Below are 24,836 nucleotides of genomic sequence, written 5' to 3'. Positions count from 1 at the left end.
ATATAAAAATATATATAAATATAAATGGTTGCCTATGAATGGAATGTCCAAGAATCCAATCTGTGTGGCTAGATGTCTCAGCTTGTCCTTAGTATACACTGGAATCCTAAAGAAGTAAACTCAAATGCCAGTGAAGGGATGGATTTGGGACTTGTAGGCAAGAGCAAGAGCAAGAGCAAGCAGGCAAGGAGAAAACACTTCCTTCTTCAATATCCTATAGGCTCCCTTCAGAAGGCATGGCCCAGATTAGAGCTGGGTCTTCTAAGATCTCAAAGGATGGGCTTCAAATTAGGCAAAAATCTTTCACAGATATGCCCCATTTCTTGGTTTTAGTTAATTCCAGATGTAACCAAGTTGACAACCAAGAGCAGCCATCACCAATAGGTATGGAGAGAGTGGACAATTTGTCTTGTTCCTGATTTTACTGGAAGTACTTTAAGTCTTTGTCCATTTAGAATGACTTGGCTGTGGGCTTGCTGTGAATTCCCTCTATTATTTTGTACTATGTCCCTTGTATCCATAGTCTTTCCAGGACTTTTACCATGGAGCTTTGTTAGATTTTGTCAAAGGCCTTTTATGTATCTAATAAGATGATCATGCATTTTTTATGGTTTTCATCTTTATATGGTGAATTCTGCTTTTGATTTACACAAGTTGAACCATCTTGGCTTCTCTAGGATGAAGCCTACTCAATCATGGTGAATGATCTTTTTGATACATTCTTAGATTTAGTTTACAAGTATTTTATTGAGAATTTTTGTCATCTATGTTCATAAGGAAAATTGATCTGTAATTCTTTTTCTTTGTTGAGTCTTTATGTGGTTTAGATATCAAAATAACTTTGGCCACATACAAAGAATTAGGCAATGTTCAGTCTGTTTCTATTTTGTGGAATAATTTGAGGAATATTGACATTAACTCTTCTTTGAATGTCTGGTAGAATTCTGTGCTAAAACCATCTGGTCCTGTTACTTTTGTAGTTGGGAGACTTTTAATTACTGTTTCTATTTCACTGGGGGGTGGGTAACAGGTCTATTTAACTTGCTTATTTGTTTTTGTTTTAACTTTGGTAGATGGGAAATATCAAGATAATTATCCATTCCCTTTAGATTTTCTGATTTGGTGAAATACAAGTTTTATTTTTATAATTCCCTGGATTTCCTTGGTGTCTATGTTATGTTGCCCTTTTCATCTCTAATTTAGTTAATCTGGATATTTCTTCTTCTTTTTTTAAAGTTAATTTGGCTATGAGTTTGGCTTTCTTATTTTTCTCAAAGAATCAATTTTGTTTCATTGATTCTTTGTCTTTTTGTTTGTTTGTTTCTATTTTATTGATTTGAGTCCTTAGTTTGATTATTTCTTGTCATTTACTCTTTTGATGTGCCATTTATTTTTTTCATTTTAGAGCTTTCATACATGCCATTACGTTACTAACATGAGATCTCTTTTATTATTTTACATAGGCACTTAGTGCTATAAACTTGTTTCTTAGAATCACTTTCATCATGTTCCATAAGTTTGGGTATGTTGTGTTTTCATTTTCATTACGTTCTAAAAAGTTTTTAATTGCTTTCATAATGTCTGCCTTGACTCATTTTTCATCCAATAGAGTTGTTCAGTTTCTATGAGTTTGTAGGCTTTCAGTTGTTTCTACTGTTACTGATATCCATCTTTAATCAATTAAGGTCAATTAGGACATAAGGTGTTGTTTCAGTTTCCTTGTACTTGTTGAGATTTGCTTTGTGTCCAGTTTTGGAGAACATTTCATGAGCTGCTGAGAAAATATATTCTTTTGTGTTTGGGTGAAATATTCTGTAAATATCTCTTAATCCATTTGGTTTATGATGCCAGTTAGCTCCAGCATTTCTCTGTTTAGTTTTTGTCTGGATGATCTGTATATTGGTGAGAGTCTGGTATCACTGTGTGATGTTCACTATGTGATTTTAGCTGTGGTAGTGTTTCTTTTATGACTTTGAATGTCCTAGTGCAAACACCAGTGCATAGATGTTTAGACTTTCAATGGCCCCTTGGTGGATTCTTCCTTTAATGAGTATGTAGTGTCCTTCCCTATCTTTTCTGATTAGTTTTGGTTTGAATTCTATTTTGTCTTGTTTGTCTATTTTGCTTGTTTCTTTTTTAGGGGTTCATTTGCTTGGGATATCATTTTTCCATTCTTTTGTCCTAAGGTGATATCTATCCTTGATGTTAAGATGCATAGAAGGATGAATCTTGTATTTTAATAAAGTTGCTAGACTGTGTCTTTTTATTGGGGGATTGAGACCATTACTGTTGAGAGTTATCAATGAGCAGTGTTGTTGATTCCCATTGCTTTGGTGTGCTAGTCTTGGATTATTTATTCCTTGTATTTTCTTAGGTGTGGTTAGCCTCTTTATGTTGAAGTTTTCCTTCTAATGCCTTCTGTAAGACTGAACTTATAGATCAGTATTGCTTAAATTTGGTTTTATCATCAGATGTCTTTCTCTACCTATTGTGATGGGAAGTAGTAGTCTGGACTAGCAACTGTGGTCTCTTAAGTGTTTGTAGAACATTTGTCCAGCCCATTTGAACTTCTGGGTTTTAAGGTCTCCATTGAAAATCAGGTGTGATTCTAATAGCTCTGTCTATATATGTTACTTGGCCTTCTCTCTTGCATTTTTTTAATATTATTTCTTTGTTTTGTGCATTTAGCTTTTTGATTATTATGTGCCTAGGAGGGGACTTTGATTTCTGGTCTAGTCTGTTTGGTACAAATAGACTGATGCTTCCTCTTTCTTGATTAGCACTTCCTTCTTCAGGTTATGGAAATTTCCTTCTATGATTTTGGCGAAAATATTTTCTGTGCCTTTGACTTGTGTTTCTTCTCCTTCTATTCCTGTAATTCATATTATTTAGTCTTTTCATAGTATCCCAGATTTCCTGGGTAATTTACACCTGGCTTTTTAAAAATTAATTTATTTAACATTTTTCTTGGCCAAGGTATCCATTTCTTTTATCTTGTCTTCAATGTCTGAGAGTCTCTTCCATTTCTTGTATTCTATTGGTAAGACTTCCCTTCATGAAAGGTTCCTATTGAGCTCCAAAGTTTTTCTTTTTCAGATTTCCCTCAATTTGGACCTTCTTTATTTGAGTCAATTTCCACTTTTATGTCTTGAGCAGTTTTTTTTTTCTCATTTCATTCCACTGTTTGACGGTGTTTTCATAACGTTCATTAATGGATTTATTCATATCCTCTTTAAGGTCCTGAGCATATTCATAAAAGGTATTTTGAAGTCCTTGTCTTATGCTTCAACTATATTGCCATTTCTCAGGGCCTACTGTAGTAAGGCTGCTGGGCTCTGGTGGAGACATATTGTCCTGGCTGTTACTGTGTTTTTGCACTGGTGTCTAGTCATTTGGGTTTTTAGATGATTGTAATTCTAGGTACTGCTAGCTGATCCTGAGTTTGTTGTGTGAGTGTTCCACTCTTTGTCTTCTGTTGCTTTTTCCGGTTCTTAGGAGAGTGTGATGGCTATGGGTTGTCTGGTAGAAAATGCTTCTGAGATCCCGCCAGGAGTGGCATTTGAGGGTCCTGGGTAGAATGTTTTTCTAGGTATTGGGAGCTGACACTAAGGAATGGAAACTGGACATGGGAAGCACACCACTGCAGCCACACGCAACTAACCTGGCCACTTTGACAGTTACATTTTTTTTTTTTTTTTTTTTTTGGTTTTTCGAGACAGGGTTTCTCTGAGTAGCCCTGGCTGTCCTGGAACTCACTCTGTAGACCAGGCTAGCCTCGAACTCTCGAACTCAGAAATCCGCCTGCCTCTGCCTCCCAAGTGCTGGGATTAAAGGCGTGCGCCACCACCGCCCGGCCTGACAGTTACATTTTTATTAGAAACGTCCTTCACTTGCGTGTCCTCACTTGGGCCAGCTCCAACTCTAACACAGTACCTCTTGCACTGCAGGGCTTGTTCATTTGTGTATGCTATACCAGGAAGGATGGTATCTTGTAGGCTTCGATTTTTCAAATACCTACTTTTAATTTTGGTTCTTAAACACTTTAACCTCCCTTCTAGCCCACCATCCACCAGAGATAGAGGGAAAGAAAGGTTATTGGGATACAGGGGAAGTGGACCGGTTTAGAAATTGTTCTTTTGGAGCAAATCTCATCTACTTTGTCAGGAAGTCAGCAGTTTAGTTCACAGGAGTCAGCAGCAGCAACTCAAACCACTTGAAAACACTTCATGGGTATACCAGCAGTCTGGTTCAGTGTCAGGGTAGCAGCAGTGGTGGCACAATCTAGCAGAAACAGCCAGGCCTCAGCCAAATCGGCATGAGTCAGCAGGAGGATTAGGACCAGCAGGGATGCTAGAAGTTCTTTGCCATGTCTCTCTCAATGACTAAGAAGTGTTGTTGCAAAGCTAGCCATGCAAACAAGCCCCTGTCAGAGTCCACTGAGTCCTATTTATAGTCCCTCCAAACATCACATGTCCTCCACAGGTCTTGCCTCACCATGTGAGTCTGTCTTAGCAAAACTCCACAGGAGTCTGTATCAGCTGACATCACTCTGCCAATCTGCCTAAGTCCAAGGAAGCAGCAAGAAGCCGCCAGAACACCACCAGAAGTATTTTGGTGTGTTTCTCTATGGAGTCATGACAAAGGGAGCTCAGTTACACAGTAAGGCAAACCGATACTTCAGTGTGGTTATCGAAGAATCCTTTATCATGTGTCCTTTCACGTGTCTGCCTTTGCAAAACATCCTTTCACCTGTATCCAATTCAGGAAAAGACTCCTTCCAGCAAAGCACCATCCAACACAATTGACTTTCCAAAGAATCCTTAAGTTTCCACTTCAGTATCTGAGAGTGTGACAGTGCCTCCTGAGTCCTTTGTTGTCTCTTTATACTCAGCAGAGCCTGGGACCAAATAAGCATTAATGTAAAGCCCAGCCAATCACTTCTCTTCCTACCCTCACTCCCTGCTGCATGTATCAGTGAGTTTCTTTAGGGTAATAAAATCCCAAACCTGTGGCTTAAAGCAACCACTGTTAAGAGTCTACTGGTGGGTCATCTTGTCTGGCTGGCTTGGCTGCTCTTGACTGGTCTGCTCATGTATCTGTGGTCAACTGTGGAGTTGTTGGGTTGGGTGTAGGGAGGGAAGGGCTTCATCTGGGAATGAAAGGCTGTGCCTCTCATGGTCTGCTCTCTGGAAGATGAGACAATTCTTCATCACACAGTGGTCACTCAGGTCACAAAAGCAAAGAGAAGGCGAAAACCACTGCAAATCACTTTTTCAGTGGTTGCTAGTGTTTCTTCTTGTTCTGTTGGTTCATATGAATCCCACATCCCACAGCCCCAGGTATCCCACCTCCCATAGTGAGGTAGAAGCTTTCATTTGGGAGACCTTCCCTATGTACTGGATGTCCCTTCTAACAGTGCTTTAACAGTCGTTCTGACATCTTCTCTGAGTCCCGGTCCTCAAGGACCACTCTCACTGCTTGATGAGTCTCCCATCTCTATGTATCTCTACACCTTCATTTTTCTCCTCTCTGTTGTCTGAAACCATGACCCACCCTCAGGTTTCAGACCTTCACGCCTCATATTTGTCTACAATTGGAAACAATGGGTGGCCAGACATCGGAGAGGACAGGTCTCACACACAGCTGTGGCCCTCCCCTAACTCCCACTGGCAACCTCATCATCCATCAAGGTCTGCAAGCACTGCCACAGTGGCAGCTGAAGTCTCTTCTCTGCCTCAGAGCTGACCAAGCAAAGCAGACCAGGCAAAGCAGCTTCTGTGACCATCTGCCTGTCCCACCAGGAGCCCAGCAAGAGTTGGTGGTGTAGCATTTGGGGTAGCCTCAGGTAACACTGGCACATCTTTACTGTTTCTTGTGGTGGTCTTCAAGTTCAGTGATATTAAGGAGAACCAGACACAAAGCATCCTTCGAATAGCTCCCTGCAGTGACCACCACTGGTGGTACCTGGGTCCTCCACAACTGAATCCCAAGCATCTACTGGTAGGACTATGTCACCTTCCACACTCTCAGGTGGTCACATCCTTGACCCTGAGGTGATTTTCCTGACTTCTTCATTGGTCTCACTGTCTCTCTCAGTGGATCGAATGTGTCCAGATATAAGAGCCAATCAGCTTTCATATGACAATTAGTTCAGTGCCGAAAGCAAAATGGTGCTTGAGGAGTACCTGTGGGGTACATTAAAAATGGTGATACTTTCAGACAAAGGCCAGGGTGACAGACAGGATGCCTGGTCATAACCAGAGTAGGAGTTTACACAAGGAGATGTGAAGGGTTTAAATCATGCTTTATGAAATAATGTTGAGGAAGAACCAGTAGGTGGCATTTCCCTTTAGAGGCAGCCTGGTAGGCTAGAGAAAAGATACCAAAAGGCAAAGTACTGCAGGCAGGGGAGGGTGGCACTGGAGATGGGGGTAGGTGGCAGCAGTTAGGGTCTTGGACTTGAAAGGATGGAGAGGAATTGAAGCTTGTACCAAAAAGAACAGAAATGCTGGGGGCTTAAGATAAAAGAGTGTAGACTGGTCCATCTGACATTTGAGGCAGCTCACTCGGGATAAAGGTCTTCATTTTTTATGCTTGAGGTCCTCATTTTTCTGTGAGCAACATAAACCTGCTTCCTTTCCACTGGGCTGGCTCTGAAAGCACTTGGGTCTTGGCCACTCCCACAACCTGGCCTTTGCAGTTCCACCAAATACCTCAAATTCATTGCCGTGGAATCTCATATAAAATACTCAGGTTTCAGGGACCACATCTCCTCTGCAGCTTTCATTCCTGTACTTTCTCAAAACCCTACTCTTGATTTGACATAGATCCCCACACTGTAAAAACTGGACTGCTTTGTCCTGGGCTCCCAGAACTGCCTTTGTGAATTTCATAAAGGGCCCTGGGTCAGCAGAGAGACCCATAACATCAACATGGGTCTCAGACAGTTCCCTACAATTCTGGTAGGAAAAGTCTGCCTCTCTCAAGCTGTGGCTCTCCATACTTTTATGGAAACTAAATCACATCTCAACATTCATTGGGTGAGTTCAGGGGTTGGAGTGTCTCCTCTCATCCTCCACCTCTCTGTGAACCTAGGGTTCACTATTTTAGCTGGACTGGCTGGGCAGCAGCAAGCTCTGAGAATCCCCTTGTCTCCACTCCCCCCGACCCCCACAGTACTAGAGTAACTAGATAATTCGCCTAGCTTTTACATGGGTGCTAGGAACCCCAACTCAAGTTTTTATGCTTATGTAAAAGGTACATAACCCTCTGAGCCATCTCCCCAGCCCCTAAATAAACTCAGTTTTAAAAGTAAAATGGTTTTGGTTTTGTTGTGCTACGATGGAACTCAGGGCCTTGAGAGCACTAGGCAAGTACTCTATATTGGTATTTTAAAGGAACATCTCGTAACACTGACATTAAAAGTACTAGAACACTGCTCTCCTTAAACAGACAGTCCATAAACATAAATAAAAGGCAAAGAAGAACTGAAATGAACACTTGAGGCTCCTGACTTTAGCTAGGTACTACCTGAGTGGGGGATGGGACCAAAGCTGGAGGTGAGATAGCTGTTCTACAGTGAGGTCTTTTCACAACAACTGATGCCAACTTAAGAGTGGGGGGAGGGGAGCAGACAGTAATTTCTGCTCACGAGTACACACAAGCACACGTGTAAAATGAAAGAGGCAGGTTGCTGAGATGACTTGGAGGGCTCAGCTCTTGCCATGTCAAGCCTGACAGCCTGTTCATCGCTCGTACCCATGCTGCAAGTTTAGAACCAACTCCCAAAGTCTGACTTCCACACCTACTCACTCACAACCCTAAAAACACTCAAAATAAGAACAATAATATAAAAGTCTTTCATGGCGGCATATAACTTTAATCCCAGTATGCAGGAAGCAGATCTGAGTTCAAGGCCAGCCTGGTCTACATAGAAAGTTCCAGGCCAGCTAGGGTTATATAGTGAGAACTTGCCTCAAAGAAATGAGTACTTACAACACTAAAAAGTGAAAAGGACCCGACACCACCACCTCCTCCACGATGGCCACATTTGCCAGTGTTGATGTGCTCTCGTGTTTATCCCATTTCTTACATTATTACATCATTGACTTCCTCCAATCACTACTGCCTCAGGATCCCACACTGGGTTAGTAAAGTAATAGTCAAGAGAATAAGACACACCTTATCATAATCGCAAACCTGAGACTTCCTGTCCTGAGAGTGAACATGCCCAGAAAGGAAAAGTGTTCTCGTTTGGAGATTCACTTTCTGTTCTGGCTGTCTCAGCAAACCTACTCCCATTAACAGGCACATTGCAAGAGGAGCACACCCCAGTCTCCATGGAATTCTGCCCCAGGCTTCCCCACAGTGCAGCAGGGGCTATGACCTCAGCTAAGGCTAAGCTGTGCTAGAGCTTCTCCGTGGCCGTCCCTGTTCATGCAGCTCCAGTGTTGGGCCTTTTTCTGTGCTGGGCGCCCTAATCTGCACCACGACTATACTAATCTCATTACTGTTGCTCTGCCTTATCACAACCCCAGCAGCTGAAAACAGCACACATTTATCTGCTTGTGGTTCTGGAGGTCAGAAAGAGAAAATCAGTAACTTTAGGCCTAAGGTCAAGTTTTCTGTGGGGGTGGGGCACGGGTGTGTGTGTTGTGGGGGTCTTTCCTGGGACTCTTGGCCTTTTAAACAATTTAATTTTTATTAGTTTTAGTGATGTACACAGACATGGGTGTGTGCATGTGAGTGCAGATGCCCACAGAGAACAAGGGCTTTAGAGTCCCCCAGGAGTTGGAGTAACAGGTAGTCAGGAGCCACCCGATATGGGTTCTGGAAACTGGATTTGGGTCCACTGCAAGAACAGTATGTGCTCTTAACCTCTAAGCCGTCTCTTCAGGCCCCTGGCCTTTTTTGCTTCTAGAAATTGCTTATATTCCTTATTTTTTGGCCTTCTACACTTCTGAAATCCATCTCTCCACCATCTCTGCTCTGTCACTGCCCCTTGTCTGGCTTAAGTAGACCTTGTGATTGAGTCAAAGCCCCAGATGATCCCTGACAATCTCATTTGAGACACTTATCTTAATCTCAGTGACAAAATGCCCATTTACCACAAGTGGCATGTGTCCAGGTTTCAAGGAGTTAGGTTCCTTCAAGGAGATGTTATTCAACCTGCTAAGGCAGCTAGAATGGAAGAGGCAAGTAAGCAGGCCAGCCTGGCAAAGGCGGCAGCAACACCAGAGAGGAGCTCCAGCATCTGTAGCAGGTCAATGGTTAAGGGTCACAGACCATGAGGTGTCGCAATAAAGAGCACAGGGAGGAGCAAATTCCCAAATGGATTCTGACTCACAGGGTAAATCAAGGTCCAAGTTAAGACTCAGGATCCTGGATCTTAGCTGCCATGGATTGGAACTCTGGCCCACCCACCCCAGAGAACAAAGAATGTCACTGGACAGACAGCAGCAGAGTCGAACACAAATGGCAAGTGAGATTTATTTAAACAATGATACTGACAGGAACAGGATCTGGTGTGACCACCTTTGTAGCCAAGGGTTCCGAGTGTGCGACAGGACCAACAATGGCGATGAGGCTATCCGTCCCTCAGAAGGCCCAGGCACTCCCTTAGCTAGAGCTTTCACCTTCCACCTCAGCACGAGCCTTCAGCAGATTAATAGGTTATCTCCTTCAAACCTAAGGGAGAAATACAGATGCTGTCAGATGCTCTGGGGGAGTAAAGGAACCAGGGGGCGTGTGACACTGTTGAGTGTGCAATACTGTTGTGTGTGCGACACTGCTTCGTGCCCATATACTGGCCTGGGCACGAGAAGAACTCACTGCTGGACCTCACTCTCTTCCTGCGTAAAACAAGATCTCAGAAGGAAGTGAAAGGTCAGGCCAGCTTTTGTTTATGGGTGGTTTAAAACAGATTTAGAAAGCATTTCATAACACTTTATGAGCCCTTTGCAGTAAATGTCCAAAATTTACTAACTGCTGAACTTTGAGCAAATACAAAGAGGGTTCTTCACTTTGTGCTGACACACCAAAGACTCCTGACCTTAGAATGTTTACTATCCCAACCTGGGTGTGGTGTGCACACTTGTAAACCCAGCACTTGGGGAGCTGAAGCACAAGAACCAGTTTGAGGCCAGCCTGCACTTTACAGTGAGACCACCCTGTTCCCAAAGCACACCAAAACCAACCAAACAACAAAAAAATCCCAACAACAACAACAACAACAACAAGCAGCAGTTCAACTTACTGTCTGAGTAAAAAACAGTTAACTTAAACTCATTAGAAATCTGTCTTTCCGAAAGCTTGGGAGGAAGCACATTCAGACCTAGTCTTATGATAGAATTTAATACACTCATTACAGTTATGTTCATCGAGAAATTTAGTAGCAAGGGAGAAAAGGCTCGTGTCACACGATTACACTGAAAAAAAGATGCAGGGTTTCAGCACAAGGGCAGGGCGCAGGCCGGGAGTGTCCCACTCTCTCTGCTTTCAGGCGTGTGAGGCTCCACCAAGTCAAGCCAGGCACAACTGTAATTCTGGGAGAAATGCCAAGCTTAAGGCCAGGTCAAAGAAAAACAGCAGTTAATTTTTATAAATGTAAATAGATAAATAAACAGCAGTACCTAGAGAACAGGAGAGGGAGCAGCACTGGAGGCTGCCTGAGGCCAGGCCTCAAGCGAGGCCGTCTGCGCTCTGCTTTTCACAAGTTTCCCAAGTTCCAAATACAACTTCCTTTATAATTAGGAGAGGTTCTGATATAAAACACAGCAATAAAGGGCTTTCCATCCAAACCACATTAGAGGGACTCTGTGGGCTGAAGCGTGGGGCCCAAGAAGGCTGCACAGCCACCACCTGCCTGTCAGAGGTCCCTCAGGTCACATCGTGGAAGGCATCAGGGACCTGGAATCTGATCTGCTTAAGGAAAAAATTAGTCACTGGGAAACAAAAACAACAGAGGCAAGAGTCAGCAGAAGCTGGATCCAAACCTGGAGAGCCAGTTGCCAAGGTGCCTATCTAACCTCATGGTCTTGGCTGCCTCTGTCAGGGAACTTACACTTTAACCCCAGATAAGGAGAGAGAAACTGCAAGCTGATCGGGTTTGTTTGTTTGTTCATTTGTTTATTTATTGTGTGTTTGTGTTTGCCTGCATGTGTGTCTATGTGAGGGCATCAGATCGTCTGTAATTGAAGCTACAGACAGTTGTGAGCTGCCATTTGGGGGCTGGGAATTGAATCCAGATCCTCTGGAAGAGCAGGCAGTGCTCTTAACTCTCCAGCCATCTCTCCAGCCCTACTGGGTCTTTTGAACATCAAGTGATCCACTTGTTAGTATCTAGTAAACTTGGTTATGAGCTCATCAAGGGTAAATGCTGGTTATTTTTATTAAAATTATTACTTTAATCGTTCAAAGTTTTCAACTTTCCCAACTGCAGAAATACCATAACCTGTGGGACAAGGGCTGGCTGGCTATTTGGGGACTTGTACTTTAAAGAATTCACCTACTTCTCTGTTATTAAAATCTGGACAAGGAAACCATAACGTCTCTAGACACACTGTGGGTATGCATAGATGTTCCTCTAGTTCCCTGAACCTGAACTTCCAGGTGTCCCTTTCCTTCTTGAAGAAGAAGACTACCCTGCCTTCAGGCCCAAGTGAGAGAACCACAATCTCTTACCCAGCTCCTGGCCGCCCCGGGTGGCCCAGCACAGGCAGTAATGCCGCATAAGCTGCTCTAGAAGCTCCATCTCATCCAGGAACTCGAGGGATTCTATTCTGTGCAGGAATCAAAACAGGAGATGGAGATCACAGAGTCAGAAAGGAAGTTACTGATCCACAGTCGTGACTGCTCATGATACCATACACAAAGAAGCTGGGTACAAAACCCAGCATGCTGTGCTAAGACAAAGGGAGGGCGACATGGCTCAGCAGTTAAGAGGACTTGCTGCTCTTCCAGGGGATCCAGGTTCAATTTTCAGCACCCACCCAATGGAGACTCACAACTGTCCTTAACTCGAGTTCCAGGAAATCTGGTGCCCTCTTCTGGCCTCTGGGGACAGACACCAGGCACACCCTGCATGTGTACATACATACAGGCAAAACACTCATACATGTGAAATTAAAATAAATACATTTTCAAAAAGAAGAGGGCTGGAATTTTAGTGCAGGGGAACAGCACACACTTAGGATGTGCAAAGTCTTGAAGAAAGGAGGAGGAGGGTAAGGAAGAAGTTAGAGGAGGGTAACAAGGAAGGGTGAGAGGAGAAAGGAAGAGGAGTAAGGAAGGGTTACTTATCTCAGAAGTCAAGACAAACTAGAAAGATATGCTAATGGGAAAGGACTGATTTCTTTGCACTATAAAGAGCTAAAACTTCAGTATGAAAAACTGTTACAATAAATTAAAAGATGAAGAAAAAAGATCATTCCGATAGAAAAGAAAAACATGAGGTTTTCAAATTCATTTATGAGAAAACAAATATAAATAAAGACACAAGGTTGTTGTCTTAGGGATACATTGCTGTGATGAAATACTATGACCAAAGCAAGGTGAGGAGGGAGGAAAAGGTTTATTCAGCTTACACTTCTCATGTCACTTGTTCATCATCACGGGAGGTCAGGACAGGAATTCAAGCAGGGCAGGAACCTGGAGACAGGAGCTGATGCAGAGCCATGGAAGAGTGCTGCCTACCCAACTGCTCCTCATGCCTTGCTCACCCTGCTTTCTTATCCAGGAACCCACAGTGGGCTGTGCCTACCCACGTCAATCACTAATTAAGAGATGTTCTACAGCTGGATCTCATGAAGACATTTTCTCAGTTCCCTGCTCTCAGGTGACTTTAGCTTGTGTCAGATTGACATAAAACTAGCCAGCATGATAGTTTTTCAACTCTCAGACAGACAAAGGTTGAAAGCTGGACAGAGAAGAAAAGGCACGTTGTCAACTGCTAGTGAGATGACAAAACAGGACTGCTTTTCTAGTGGGCACTCTGGCTTCTTTCACATGAAGAACATCCTCTGACCCTGCAGCTAACCCTGCCTTTTAAGAATTTACCCTGTGTGCACAGATACATGGCCAAGGGCATTTCTATAGCACCACAGTCCCAACCTAGCAACAAGCAAAAACTGAACTATAGAGGACCACCTGAATGAACTAAAACACACTCATACATCAGGTCTCTAAGCCAGGCTAGGAACCAGCATTTGTCTATGTGGATTAGCATGGTAGCATGGGATAACTTCCAAGACAAGTCCTGAGCTTTACAGACAGGAATGTGTGTTTAGTATACCACCATTTGGGTGGGGGGGGGAGGGACATAGAATAATCTGGGAAATGCAAACAAAGCTAAAAGAGTAAGTTGTATCAAGAGGTAGGTAGTAAACAAGTGGGCGGTGAGTGACAGGTAGGTTTCCCTTTGGTTTTTACTCTGTAATTCTTTGTTAATTTGAAAAATCAGATATACAGTATGACTTTACCAAAAAAGCATTTTAAATCTAAATAAATATATACAGAAACATGTGCGAACAAAATGGCAACACCCCTTGTACTCTCTCCACGGGAATATGGTCACATTGTGAGGGAAACAGAGGCAAAAACAGAGTATCAGAATTATGTTCTCACCCCCACTGTGTACAACAGCTTCTGCTAGGAATCCCTGCAGGCCACTTCCAGTCTGTGTGTGCACATGCATGTGTCTGTAGCTGTGTGCTCATTCCTATCATGGCCTGTGAGCCTAAGGACCACATCTGGAGGGAGAATGACTCTCCATAGTATACTGTGGTTGCTTCCTAGCAACTCCTACTTAGAGGCATCTCACATGGTTTAAGTAAGAGTAACCTAGAGGTCCATCTGTTAAGGGTTTGTTCCCAGGGCAGTGCTGTTGAGAAATGCTGAAGCCTTTAAGGAACCTAGCAGGAGGAATTTAAGAGACTGGAGGCATGTCTCCAAATAGAACTGTGAGGTTCTAGTCCCTTTTTCGTCCTTCCTTTTGCTGCAAGGTCACGAGTCATGTAACTTTTGCTCTAACATGTTCCTGTCATCATGTGACTTTACAACAGGTCAAAAGTAATGGTTCCCCCAGTCGCAGACTGGATGCCTCTAAAAGTCTGAGGAAAATAAATATTTTCTCTTTATACAGCATTGTCTCAAGTATTTGTTATTAGTAATAGAAAGCTAAGTAGTGTAGAAAATTGGTAAGACATATAAGTAAGACATGTTTTGCTGCTGCCACAGACCTGATTGCTGGACAGCGTTTGGAGATGGTGTGCTGGAGGAGTATGGGAACTATAGAGGCAGGCCAGAACAAGGCTCGGATGCTGGCAAAAAGCAGACATTATGGCAATGCCAGGGAAGTTTATGGTGGAAAGGAAACTGCTCTGGGAACTGGACATGAGACCAGCCTTGTCACACTGTGACAAACTGACTGCACCTTGTCCATGCCTGAGACTTTGTGTGGGCCGAGATGAAAAGTAATGCGCTAGTTTGTCTGGTGCAAAGCACATGGTCCATAGCAGCAGGACTGCTCACAGTGAGACTAGGTGCCAAAGCACTGGAGTAGGAAAACAAAACAAAACAAAACACCAGACTGCTCTGCAGGTAGGGGAGGGGCTACTTCCTGCTCCTCCAGTTCTCAGCACTCATTCCAGTGGATACCTGAATCCCAGCACCCAGGCTGGGGAGCTCACAACTGCCTGCAAAAACAACTCCAGGGGATCTTATGTAGTTGTTTGGCCTCACAAACACCCCTACAAATATAGCAGACATAACAGACACGTGCACATAAATAAAAATTTTTAAATGGTCAAGTTAGTTTTTATTGTCAATTGGATACAACCAAGAGTCACCCGAGAAGAACAAACCTTTGAGGAATTGCCCAGATCAGATGGTCCTGTGGCCATGCCTATAAGACACTGTCTCCACTGCTCACTGAAGTAGGAGGACCCAGCCTACTACAAGAAGTATCATCCCTAGGCAGGTGGTCCTGGGCTATGTAAGAAAGGGAGCTAGCTGAGCACGGACAGTGATAGAATGAGCTAGTAAGCAACATCCCTCTTCGGTTTCTGCTTCAGTTCAGTGTCTTGAGTTCCTGCCTTGACTTCCTTCAAGGATTACAACCTGGAAGTATAAGCCAAATAAACTCTTTTCTCCCCAGGTTGCTTTTGGTTTGAGTGCTTAATCACAGAACAGAAAAGTAACACTAAAACCAAACCAAAACACCAACCAACAAAGACATGGCCCGGATAGAAAAGAGCCAGGATAGCTTGGCCCATGGAATGGTTACTAGAACCTGAATGAAGAAATGGCATTGTCCAGAATCACAGGAAGGGCACCTCAGAGCCTCTTAGTCTGCAGGACCTCGCAAGTCCTTCCCAGACTGCAGAGCCCCAAACAATTCAGATGCAAATGCATCTTTTGAAGCCTGTGGCCAGCTGCCTGTCATCTCTGATTCCTGCTCATGAGAGGACAGTGTGCTCTGCTACAGACATTAACACAGTCAACAAGGTAATGGCCACCTAACCATGGGATAAATCTCCACACTGTGAAGCAAAGTACCCCTTTTCTAAGTTGATTTCAGATGTGTCATAGTAACGGATGCTGACTAACAAAACACCCAGGGCACATTACCTAACAAAGTTCCAGAAAAGAAAGTGCAGAGTCTAATGGAGCTTCCAGAATGGCACAGCCATCACTAACAGGAGTGCCCAGAGGAAAGTTACCCTCCCCGTGGCCGATGTTCACCACCGATTCCCCGGTGGCTTTCAAGAATAAAATTTGCCAAAGCAACTGCATTATAAATGCCAGACCAGGGATGTTCAAAACATCACCTTGATATGTATCCAGTGGAAGCCAGCCTCACAAGAAAGCAGCTTCACAAGAATCCAGGAAGCACCGGCCTACAAGACTACACTCCCAAGGCATCGCTGCCTAGATAACTGATGCTTAGACACAAGAAAAAAAAGTGATCCTTCCCTACATGTCAGGAAGATCTAAGGAAGAGCAAGGTCAAAGGTTCTTCACATGACTTTGTAATAGACCCCAAACTGTACCTCTAGGTCTCCAAAGGAAAGGGGAAAGGACAGAAAGGAAGCACAAGTAAGAAATGAACCAAGTGTGCACCAACACAGATGATATTACCTCGTATTGTTAATGGAGACACTAAAACAAAACGGAAGTCCATACTAAATATATGGATCTGGCTATTTTACAATTTAAAATCACCACAGTACCAGTTAGTCCTCTGTCCATTGATATGCAAGCCTTATGTACACGTGGAACAGAATGTGAAGATCTCAGTATTTTGATACTACAAATATAAATATGATCCATTAAGCTTTAAAAGGGCAGTATGACTTCTGTGACCACTGTGTGCAGTATGAACTCGCTGATTTAGAAGTCTACGTATCAGTAAATGTGTGTGTAGACACCATTGGAGAATAGGCCCAACCTGTTAATGAGTGCTAACTGTACAGTGTCTCTGCACGAGGCTTCATGTCCTTGGCATGACAACAGTCTTAGAACAGTGAATATAACTCCCTTTCATAACAAAGGAAAAGTCCGTTTAAAGGTGTCATCTGAGTCCATTAAGGGATGTCATTTAAAGAAGGTTTCCCTTAGAAGTCATGGCAACATCATCTTCTCTCCAAGATGGGGATTACTCAAAGATACGGATGACATAGTTTCCACAGCAGAGGCAGCTCTGAGAAATTCCTGGGTGTAACTGCTTATTTAGATTCGAATCATTTGCTCTGACAAAGGTGCTATCTCAGCCAGTGGCTAATGAGTCACTCTTACAAGCTTCTACCAATGTTTACCTTATTTCAAAATAAGTCTGGTTAAGGTTAGCTTTGTGTTCACGTTAAAGAACAGTCAGCCTTTGCCTCGAGATCATCTGGAGCCCGGGCTCAGCGCTCACGTACCTGTTTACCTCTGCTCGAGGCAGCCCACTGTACAGCTCCATCATGTTCACTGCGGACGCTGTCTCCCACCCATTCAATAGCAGCCGCTCCTTCTGCAGACACAGGGGGCAGACACAGGTAGGATTCAGAGAAACATGGAGGATTCAAGTGCAGTGTGTTAAGCCTGAGGCCCTAGGACACACGGATTTCTCGAGAGTAGTCCCGTTTTTTCATCTTTCTTTCCAGGTTTTCAATTTTTGTTTGAACATACAATGTTTTCATGGGGAAACCCACTAGAATGCAGACAGACTCTTCCATCAACAACTGTCATTTGTTTAGTTGGCTGAATGACTAACTGCTTTCAGAGTCTTGCCAAGTAGACCAGGCTGGTTTTGGAACTTGCTAGCCCAGGCTAGTCTCAAACATGTGATCTTCCTGCCCCAATTTACCAAGTGGTAGGATTATAGGTGTGAGCTACCATACTCAGCTTAAGTAACATGTCATTTAGTAGTCATGTGACAAAGTTTATTTAAATAGTGAAAGGTATAGGCAGTTATCTCCAGCAAATAAATGACTTTTTTTTTTAAAAAAAGGGACTACTACAGATTAATCAGATACAAAGCTATGTTAATCATCTATAAAGTGTAGATCATGGATAGATGCCAAATCAAATACACTAACTATAAAACATGCCTTTAAACTACCAGGGAAAACTGAAGCTGGTCTGAGAATCAGCTGTATGAGGAGCTATGCTGACTTGTGAGGCGTGAGCATGGTCCAGACTAGGAAGTTCATTGACAGTATTTAGGGTGAAACCATGTATAGTCCAGTATATGTCTAAAAATACTCTGACACTACCAACAAATAACATTGTGGGTGAGACCATAAGTAATAAGTAATAGCTTATGCTATTACTGGCAAAATACTGAAGCTGGCTAAGATATGGCTGTCCTATTCTTTCTACCTTTATGCTTGTGTGAAACTTTGCATAATACAAGGTCAATTGTACAAAAGATCTGTGTAATGAAAATAATGCACTGCAGGGAATGTAAACTTGTTCTTTCATATCAAGGAAACAGGTAGGACTTGAGCCTTCCTACTTAGGAACCCTCTGTGCCTGATCACAGGCACAACAGGGCTTCTCAGGGTGCACCTGCCACCAAGTGTCCTGCTCTGCTGGCTGAGGGAGTGCTCTGACCTGAGACTCCAGTGATTTGCAGGTTTCTACTCCCGCCAGGTCACACTGTCGCCTCCGGAGATTTTCAATCATGATCTGCCCAAACCGGTCGTCCATGTTGACCTGAGAAGGGAAAAGCTGGTTAGCCACAATCTTAAAGATCTGTCCTAAATAGGCAGAGCACCATACCCAGTCAAGGCTGACATTTGATAATGCACATAGGAGCAGCTCGGGAGGGCTATGGGACATGTGACATGAAACTGAACTGTTGCACCCTATAAAGGGCAGCACACACCCACTTATTTGCCCACCTAGTACAACAATCCCATTGCTGGCAGAGAAGCTCACATACATGTGCAAAGATGCAATGCTACATATAACTGAAAGAATATGGAAAGAAATACCTATTAAGTTCCATCAACTCTTTTACCTTCATACTGTGAAAGCAGACAAAAATGAGACCAATACAAGCACAAATTGACTTTAAGATACTCTCTTAAGATGCAGAGTACAGGACTGAGGAGAGCTCAGCAGGTAAAAGACACTTGTTGCCAAGCCTGACTACCTGAGTTCAATTCCCAGGACCCACATGGTAGAAGAGGACAACTCCCACGGGCTGCCCCCCCCACATTCACCATAGTATATGTGTTCCCACATACATGCACAAACCTATACAATAAATAAATGTAAAGAAGATTTTTTTAAGAAGCAAGGCTTAGGGAAATGTGAACAGAACGTTCCCACCTGTCTCTCCTGCATTTACAAACATAAAACACTGCAGGCAGTACTTTTTCCTTGACAGAAGACTAAGATCTGGGTCAGAAAGGGATTTGCTTGTCTTGTTATAACCAGTCTTATGTTCCTGAGACTGTCTCTTGCCTAAATGGGCCTTAAACTGGTGTGGGACCATGAAGGGGCTTGGTTTCTGGTGTGGCACAGACCTCAAACCCTGACTCCAATGGGACGACGGCAGGTGTTAGGCCACGCCCCCAGACCCCAGGCTCCTGACACACCATTGACCTGCGCCTTGCAGTCACCTAGGGCAAGGCAGCCCCTCCCACAGAGGTGTCACCTAACACAGGTAGAGGGCGTGACTACAGGCTTCAGCCTCAAGAGCTTTCCATATTAATAAGATACCTAAAGACCAGAGGGCGTAGCTAATTACATATTCTTTTCCCAGATCCTCCCCCCGCCTCCCTCCCTATTTAAGTCAGGTCCCCCCCCCACTTAATGAGGGGGGGGGTGCATCCAGATCCGCCGTTTTTGGAATCATGGACTTCCTCTTGTCATTGGGGCCTGCTGTCTAGCCACCTGGACGCCTTTCAGCCAAGCAAGTAACCAAAGAATCCTACACGCGCGCACAAGCTCCTTGTCTCTATTCTGCTGCGGCCCCCAGTGGAGTCTAGAAGCCCCAGAATGCCTGCCTCCTGGCCCGGGGATCCCCACTCTGATCCACACTCGGGAGTCCTGCCGGTCCTGCGGAATCCCACACCAGGCGGGTCCTGGGCCGCTTCTCACACCACAGCGCCCGCCTCGTGCCCTGTGCGAAACCTACTCAGTCGACCTTCCCGCGCGCATTCCTACTGCCCAGAGTCCGGTCCCTGCCGACTGGGGTGGCAGACTCGCAGGAATCACAACCGCCCAACAAGATTCAAGAACTCACGTGTGTGCGTGACCACACGCTGAGCTAATCATTCCCCGAAAACTGGTGTTTTTCCTGCCTCAGCCTCCAGAGAGCCAGAAGAAATGGTGTTACTGTGGACCGTCATAGCATAAACACCAGTCCTCTGTCAGATACAACTAACTTATGTACATACACAAATGTTGGAAGACATGATGTCACTGTATGCTGTCATAGTACGCACAGTAGTCCTTGTTCACACACAAGGGAACAAAAAGGAATCACTTTACTGATAGATCCACCCCTGAGCCAGACTGGCAGCAATGCTATCTCTCATGTGCGCGCCATGTGCACATTCTTCATTTTATGCATGATGTTTTGAATCCTGGCTTGATAATAGTCAAGTTGTGACCATGAGAACACTGGATGGCTTAACTCTGTCGGGGTGTACTAATACCAGTCTTATGAACGTCTATGATAACGAAATAAGCAAATATATGGAAAACTTACAGTACTGCCTAGCAGAGTACGTGGAAAGCACAGTGTGCACTGTCATCACACAATTACCAACATGGCTTTGTCACTGTAAACAATTAACTAGGAAAAACACACAGGCAACTAATCTACACTGTTGATTCAAGTTAAATTTCTACTGACAAAGTGAGAATGGTGGGAGCTGAACCAGGTGACGGACAGCTTGGGGTGGTGCTCTAGAATCTGGCCCAGTCCCAGGTGTGCTCCTGAGTAAAAAGCCTTGAGTCAGAACCAACCTGGGATCTCCCAGAGTATGCTAGATAAATGCTCTGGACAGAGCAGAGGCAAAGCCAATGAACAAAGCAGCACACACAGGACATGTAGCAGTCAGTTTCTAAGGGTGTACACCTTAAAAGCAGACAGTGCCCAGGATGCAGTCATATTAGGGGAGAAGCTGAGGGGCTGGCTTCCACAGCCAATGCTCCTGGACAGATGTTTGCAGTTATAGATGGGAAGGAAGAAAGTCAGCCAACCAAGAACCAACAACTCCAGAACCTGAACCCAGACCTGGAGAGGGAAAGGAGGTAGCGAACCCTAGTCTAGCCTGGACCTGTCCACACTTATATACTATATGGCCAAGTGTCCTTGTTGCTCTTACATACAATGAAATAAAAAGGAAATGATGAAGTGGATGAGGTAGGGCTACACAGTGAGATCCCATTAAAAGGAGAGAATATTTTTTAAAAGCTAGTTATTGTGGTACACATCTGGTATCCCAACACTTGGAAGTACAATAATTACCCAGGCATGAGGCTACCTGGCTCTTGTTATACACAGCAAGCTCCCAGCTAGCCTGAGAGCACAGTGAGACTCTGTCTCAAACAGACTAAGTCAATAAATAATGGCAACAGCTAGCATGTTCTGTGTAGCGCCTCATGGATTTCTTCTACAGGGCAAGCGCTAAACAGCAAAGACTCGTGGGTAGGGAGGGGCTCCATGGGAAAGAGTCTGCTACACAAACATGAGCATCTGAGTGCAGTGCTCAGTACCCACAGCAAAAGCCAGTCTGGCCACAGCAACTATAATCCAGTACTTAGGGGTTGAAGGCAGGAGGATCACCAGGGCTATGCTGGCCATTCAGCCTAACCAATAAAGCTGCAGGCTTCAGGTTCCATGAGAGAACCATCTCAAGGGAACAACGCAGAGAGCAACAGAGGCCTCCCTCCGCATGGTGGATATGGGTGTACGGCCTCCCCTGTATCCCCAGCAGCAAACTAGAGCTCAGAAGAATCTGAACAGCACACACTTACTAAATGAGGGACAGTGACCCAGGTGTAAATGCACACACTAATTCTTTTGTACCTCACACTAGGAAGCAGGGGTAATACTATTTTCAGACAAGGAAATAGGCACAGAGAGTGTATGCTACAAGTCCTTATCAGACAGGACTGAGACTCAAACTGGATCCTTTCAAAGTTCCAAAAGAACCTTTACTACAGCCACTGGACCAATGTCAGTGACTAGTGACTGTGGGAAAAGAGCATTTTATACTTACAATTCTGTTAATCAGACTTCTCTTACAAAAGGAGGAGCTCTTACAACTCTAGGTCAAATGCCACAGGAAACTCCTGGCTGTACCTAAGGAGTGGCCACTCCAGACCTCTCAGTTCCCAACCTCGGAATCATTGACAAATAGCCTCTCTAGCCCCCCTCAGGTCATACCCTCTAAACCACCTGGCAGCCACAGGTCCTTCAGTTCCCATCCGCCACACCATCACACAATTAATGTCTTCCATTCACATCCCTGCCTGTCTAAGGGCCTTTGAGCTTGTTCTTCCTTCTAATATGGCCAAAATCAATTCAATCCGTGTTCTACAAGTCTGTTGATAATATATGATAAAATGAAATTTGAAAACTTTCCTGAAGAATCAAGGCCCAAAATCTCTGCTAATAGCTGGGAGGAAGCCAAGAAAGCAGGAGAACAGGACTGCCAGAACAGACTGACGAAGCAGACACATGTGGCTGGACACAGAAGGAACTGAACAAGGACTGAGGCAAAGCTATTCTGGAAACCCATGTGGAATCCGCCTCTTACCTGCTCATAGTTTATGAACATGGCCGTCTCAAAACTGCTGGCTGCCCATTTTAGGAGGTTGGCTGACTGCTCTGGCGTCATGTAAACCAGCACACATTCGGTTATCAGGAGTGTTGGCAATCTTAAGGAAAAACAAAGAAGGTAAATGTGTTTTCATCAAGTCAAGACATCGACTTATGCAAACATCACAGTACTGGTGCTTCATAGCCAAGAAATACAGAATCCATGCAGCTTGATCAGTGTCTAGTACAAGTGTTAAGAGACACAATTACAGAAAGAGCAAGGAGCTAGGGTCTGTCTATCTTAGGAAAATGAGTTCAGTACATGGGGCAGAGTGTAGAAAGGGAGACAGGTCTGCTGCTGCTGTGTGCCTCCTGTCCGTGGGCAACAGAACCCTGTCGTCTTCCCATCACAGGAGATTATTCTCCTACCCTGGAACTGGGCTGTGTAGACCCTTGTTCTTATCAAAGGGCAGCAGCAAACAGACAGTGTGGAGATCACATACATACTGAATGTGACCTATTCCTGCAATGGAATCCTGACAGAAAAACAAATGAACTCCAGAGAGCCAGGTGATGGGAAGGAAATGAAGGGTCTTTGCGGATAGCTGCCAGCTAGCCTGTCTGCTGGTCACTTAAGTGGGCCCTTGAGTTATCAGCCATACTTGGCCTCAAGAAAGAACCAACCACTTAAGTCCAGCACCCACTGCAACTCCCAGAATCCTTAGTAACATGTGAACTGTTTCAAACTTCTGAGCTGAAATATGCAGAAATCACTAAATATTCATTCAACAGAATCTAATCCCTATTAAGTGAAGGTTTGCTATAAAGAGCTGAAAAACAAAGACTTAAGAGTATAATTCAGTGGTTCAGAGCTTGCCTAGCATGTTTGAGGCCCTAGGTTCCAACCCCAGAACCAAATAAAAAAATAATTTAAAAAGCTAAAGACAATGTCATTTAAAATGGTTATATCCTTTGAGAATACATAATACATGATATATAAGAATATAATAATTTAAGAATGGTATAAGAATATAATAATAATTCTATTATTAGTATGCACTGATCTACCAGACACAAAGTAACAATACATTATGAAACAGGAAAAACAATACATTCCTATACAGTTATCCAGAGGTATAATTCCTTTTAAAATATATTTTTTACAATTCTACACATGTATGCCTTGCATACTGGGCACCCTCACCCACTCTGTTACCCCTCCCCTTCCCCACTTCCAACAAATCTCCCTCACATTCATGATTCTTCATTTGGTTTTATGTCCACCAGGACTCACTAGGGCCACTGCATGAGCCTGGGTGGGAGCTAGCTGTTGGAACCTGATCTGCTCAGCAGCAGGACTACAACTGTAAACAACCATCACTCCTTTCCCAAAATCTATCAATAGCCAGTAGCTGGGGCAAAGGGTGGGGCTCTGTGAGCCCTCCTCCTTCCTTAACTGGTTGTTGATAGAGGTAGGCCTGTGTGGATCAGTGCAGGAAGCCAGCTGATGTGAATGAATGACTGCAATGGTGTGTCAGGTCCGGCGGGGGTAGCATTCCTAGCCCTTTACCCTATCTTCTGGCTCTTCCACACTTCCCAGCCCCTCTTCTACAATGCATCCTACGCCTTAGCAGGGTGGTGTGAGTGGCTTGTTTAGGGTGAGCCCACATCGTCACACTACCCAACACTCCCTGTGTTACTAGAACATCTCCACTTGTCTATTCTAAGTTCATTTATATTCCTTCTCAGACTCCTTTGCTAGATCCTCATCTCCTCCCTTCACTCTAAATAACAAGATGCGCATGACTGGCTATTTCTCTCAAATTAAGTGACTTTTGCTTGTCTTTAAGTTTAGATTACGGAACAAATAAACTACATGAAATCAGATAGTAAAAAAAGAAGAAACTGGTTTAAAAAAAGAACATAGTGTATCTCTTAAACGTATTACTAAAAAAGTATAATAATTTCTATACACTGAAATTAGAAGTTATTTGTAGCTTCTAAGAACCATAAGAAACAACTAAAATTATAGAAATGTAACAGCAGTTCAAATTCTTCTGTTTGTCTTTTGAGACCGCCTCACATTGAATACCAGGCTGGTGAACAACTCCTGAGTCTCCAGCCTAAGGCTGGCACTGCAGACGTACACACCACACTAAGGCTGGCACTGCAGACATACACCACCATACCTGGCCATTTCTCACACTTTTATTTTGAGTACTGAGAATTAAAACTAGGGCCCTGTGTACGCTAGGCAAATACTCTATCTTTGGGCTATAAAAGTCAGTTAACATTGATATAAACTTGTAACATGGCTTTCTGGGTTCTGATATTATTCCAGTACTCAGAAGAGAAAACTGTAGAAATACAGACGTGAAATCAGCTGCTCACAATCACATCCTAGTACACACTGCTACCAGAACCCCTATCTCTACAGTCAGATGTGGCACCTGTGCTCATAACTGCCATCAGTGAGAGAAGGATGGTGTCCACAGCAGCCGCTGTGTTCACCTGGATTCCATTCTGGCCTTTTAAACAGTAAAATGATCTTTACCTCCACTTAGCTAAG

At 43.9% G+C, this 24,836-nt stretch overlaps 1 protein-coding gene across 2 annotated transcripts in view; it reads right to left on the bottom strand.

Moving 5' to 3' along the window:
- Positions 1 to 9,459: 9,459 nt before the first annotated feature.
- The window catches only part of Lcmt1 (leucine carboxyl methyltransferase 1), a 52,538-nt gene continuing 37,161 nt past the window's right edge, over positions 9,460 to 24,836 (bottom strand). For both annotated transcript variants that reach the window (XM_028764211.1, XM_028764212.1), the window contains 5 exons: positions 22,266 to 22,386; positions 18,097 to 18,198; positions 16,920 to 17,011; positions 11,683 to 11,780; positions 9,460 to 9,687 (listed from right to left, as the gene is read on the bottom strand). In XM_028764211.1, coding sequence (XP_028620044.1) covers positions 9,665 to 9,687; positions 11,683 to 11,780; positions 16,920 to 17,011; positions 18,097 to 18,198; positions 22,266 to 22,386 — 436 coding nt within the window. In that variant the 3' untranslated portion in view covers positions 9,460 to 9,664. The remainder of the gene's footprint in view (positions 9,688 to 11,682; positions 11,781 to 16,919; positions 17,012 to 18,096; positions 18,199 to 22,265; positions 22,387 to 24,836) is intronic.

The sequence above is a fragment of the Grammomys surdaster genome, unplaced genomic scaffold, assembly GCF_004785775.1.
Source record: "Grammomys surdaster isolate TR1022 unplaced genomic scaffold, NIH_TR_1.0 142, whole genome shotgun sequence".
NCBI lineage: Eukaryota > Metazoa > Chordata > Mammalia > Rodentia > Muridae > Grammomys > Grammomys surdaster.
This window is presented reverse-complemented; position numbering and strand designations above follow the sequence as displayed.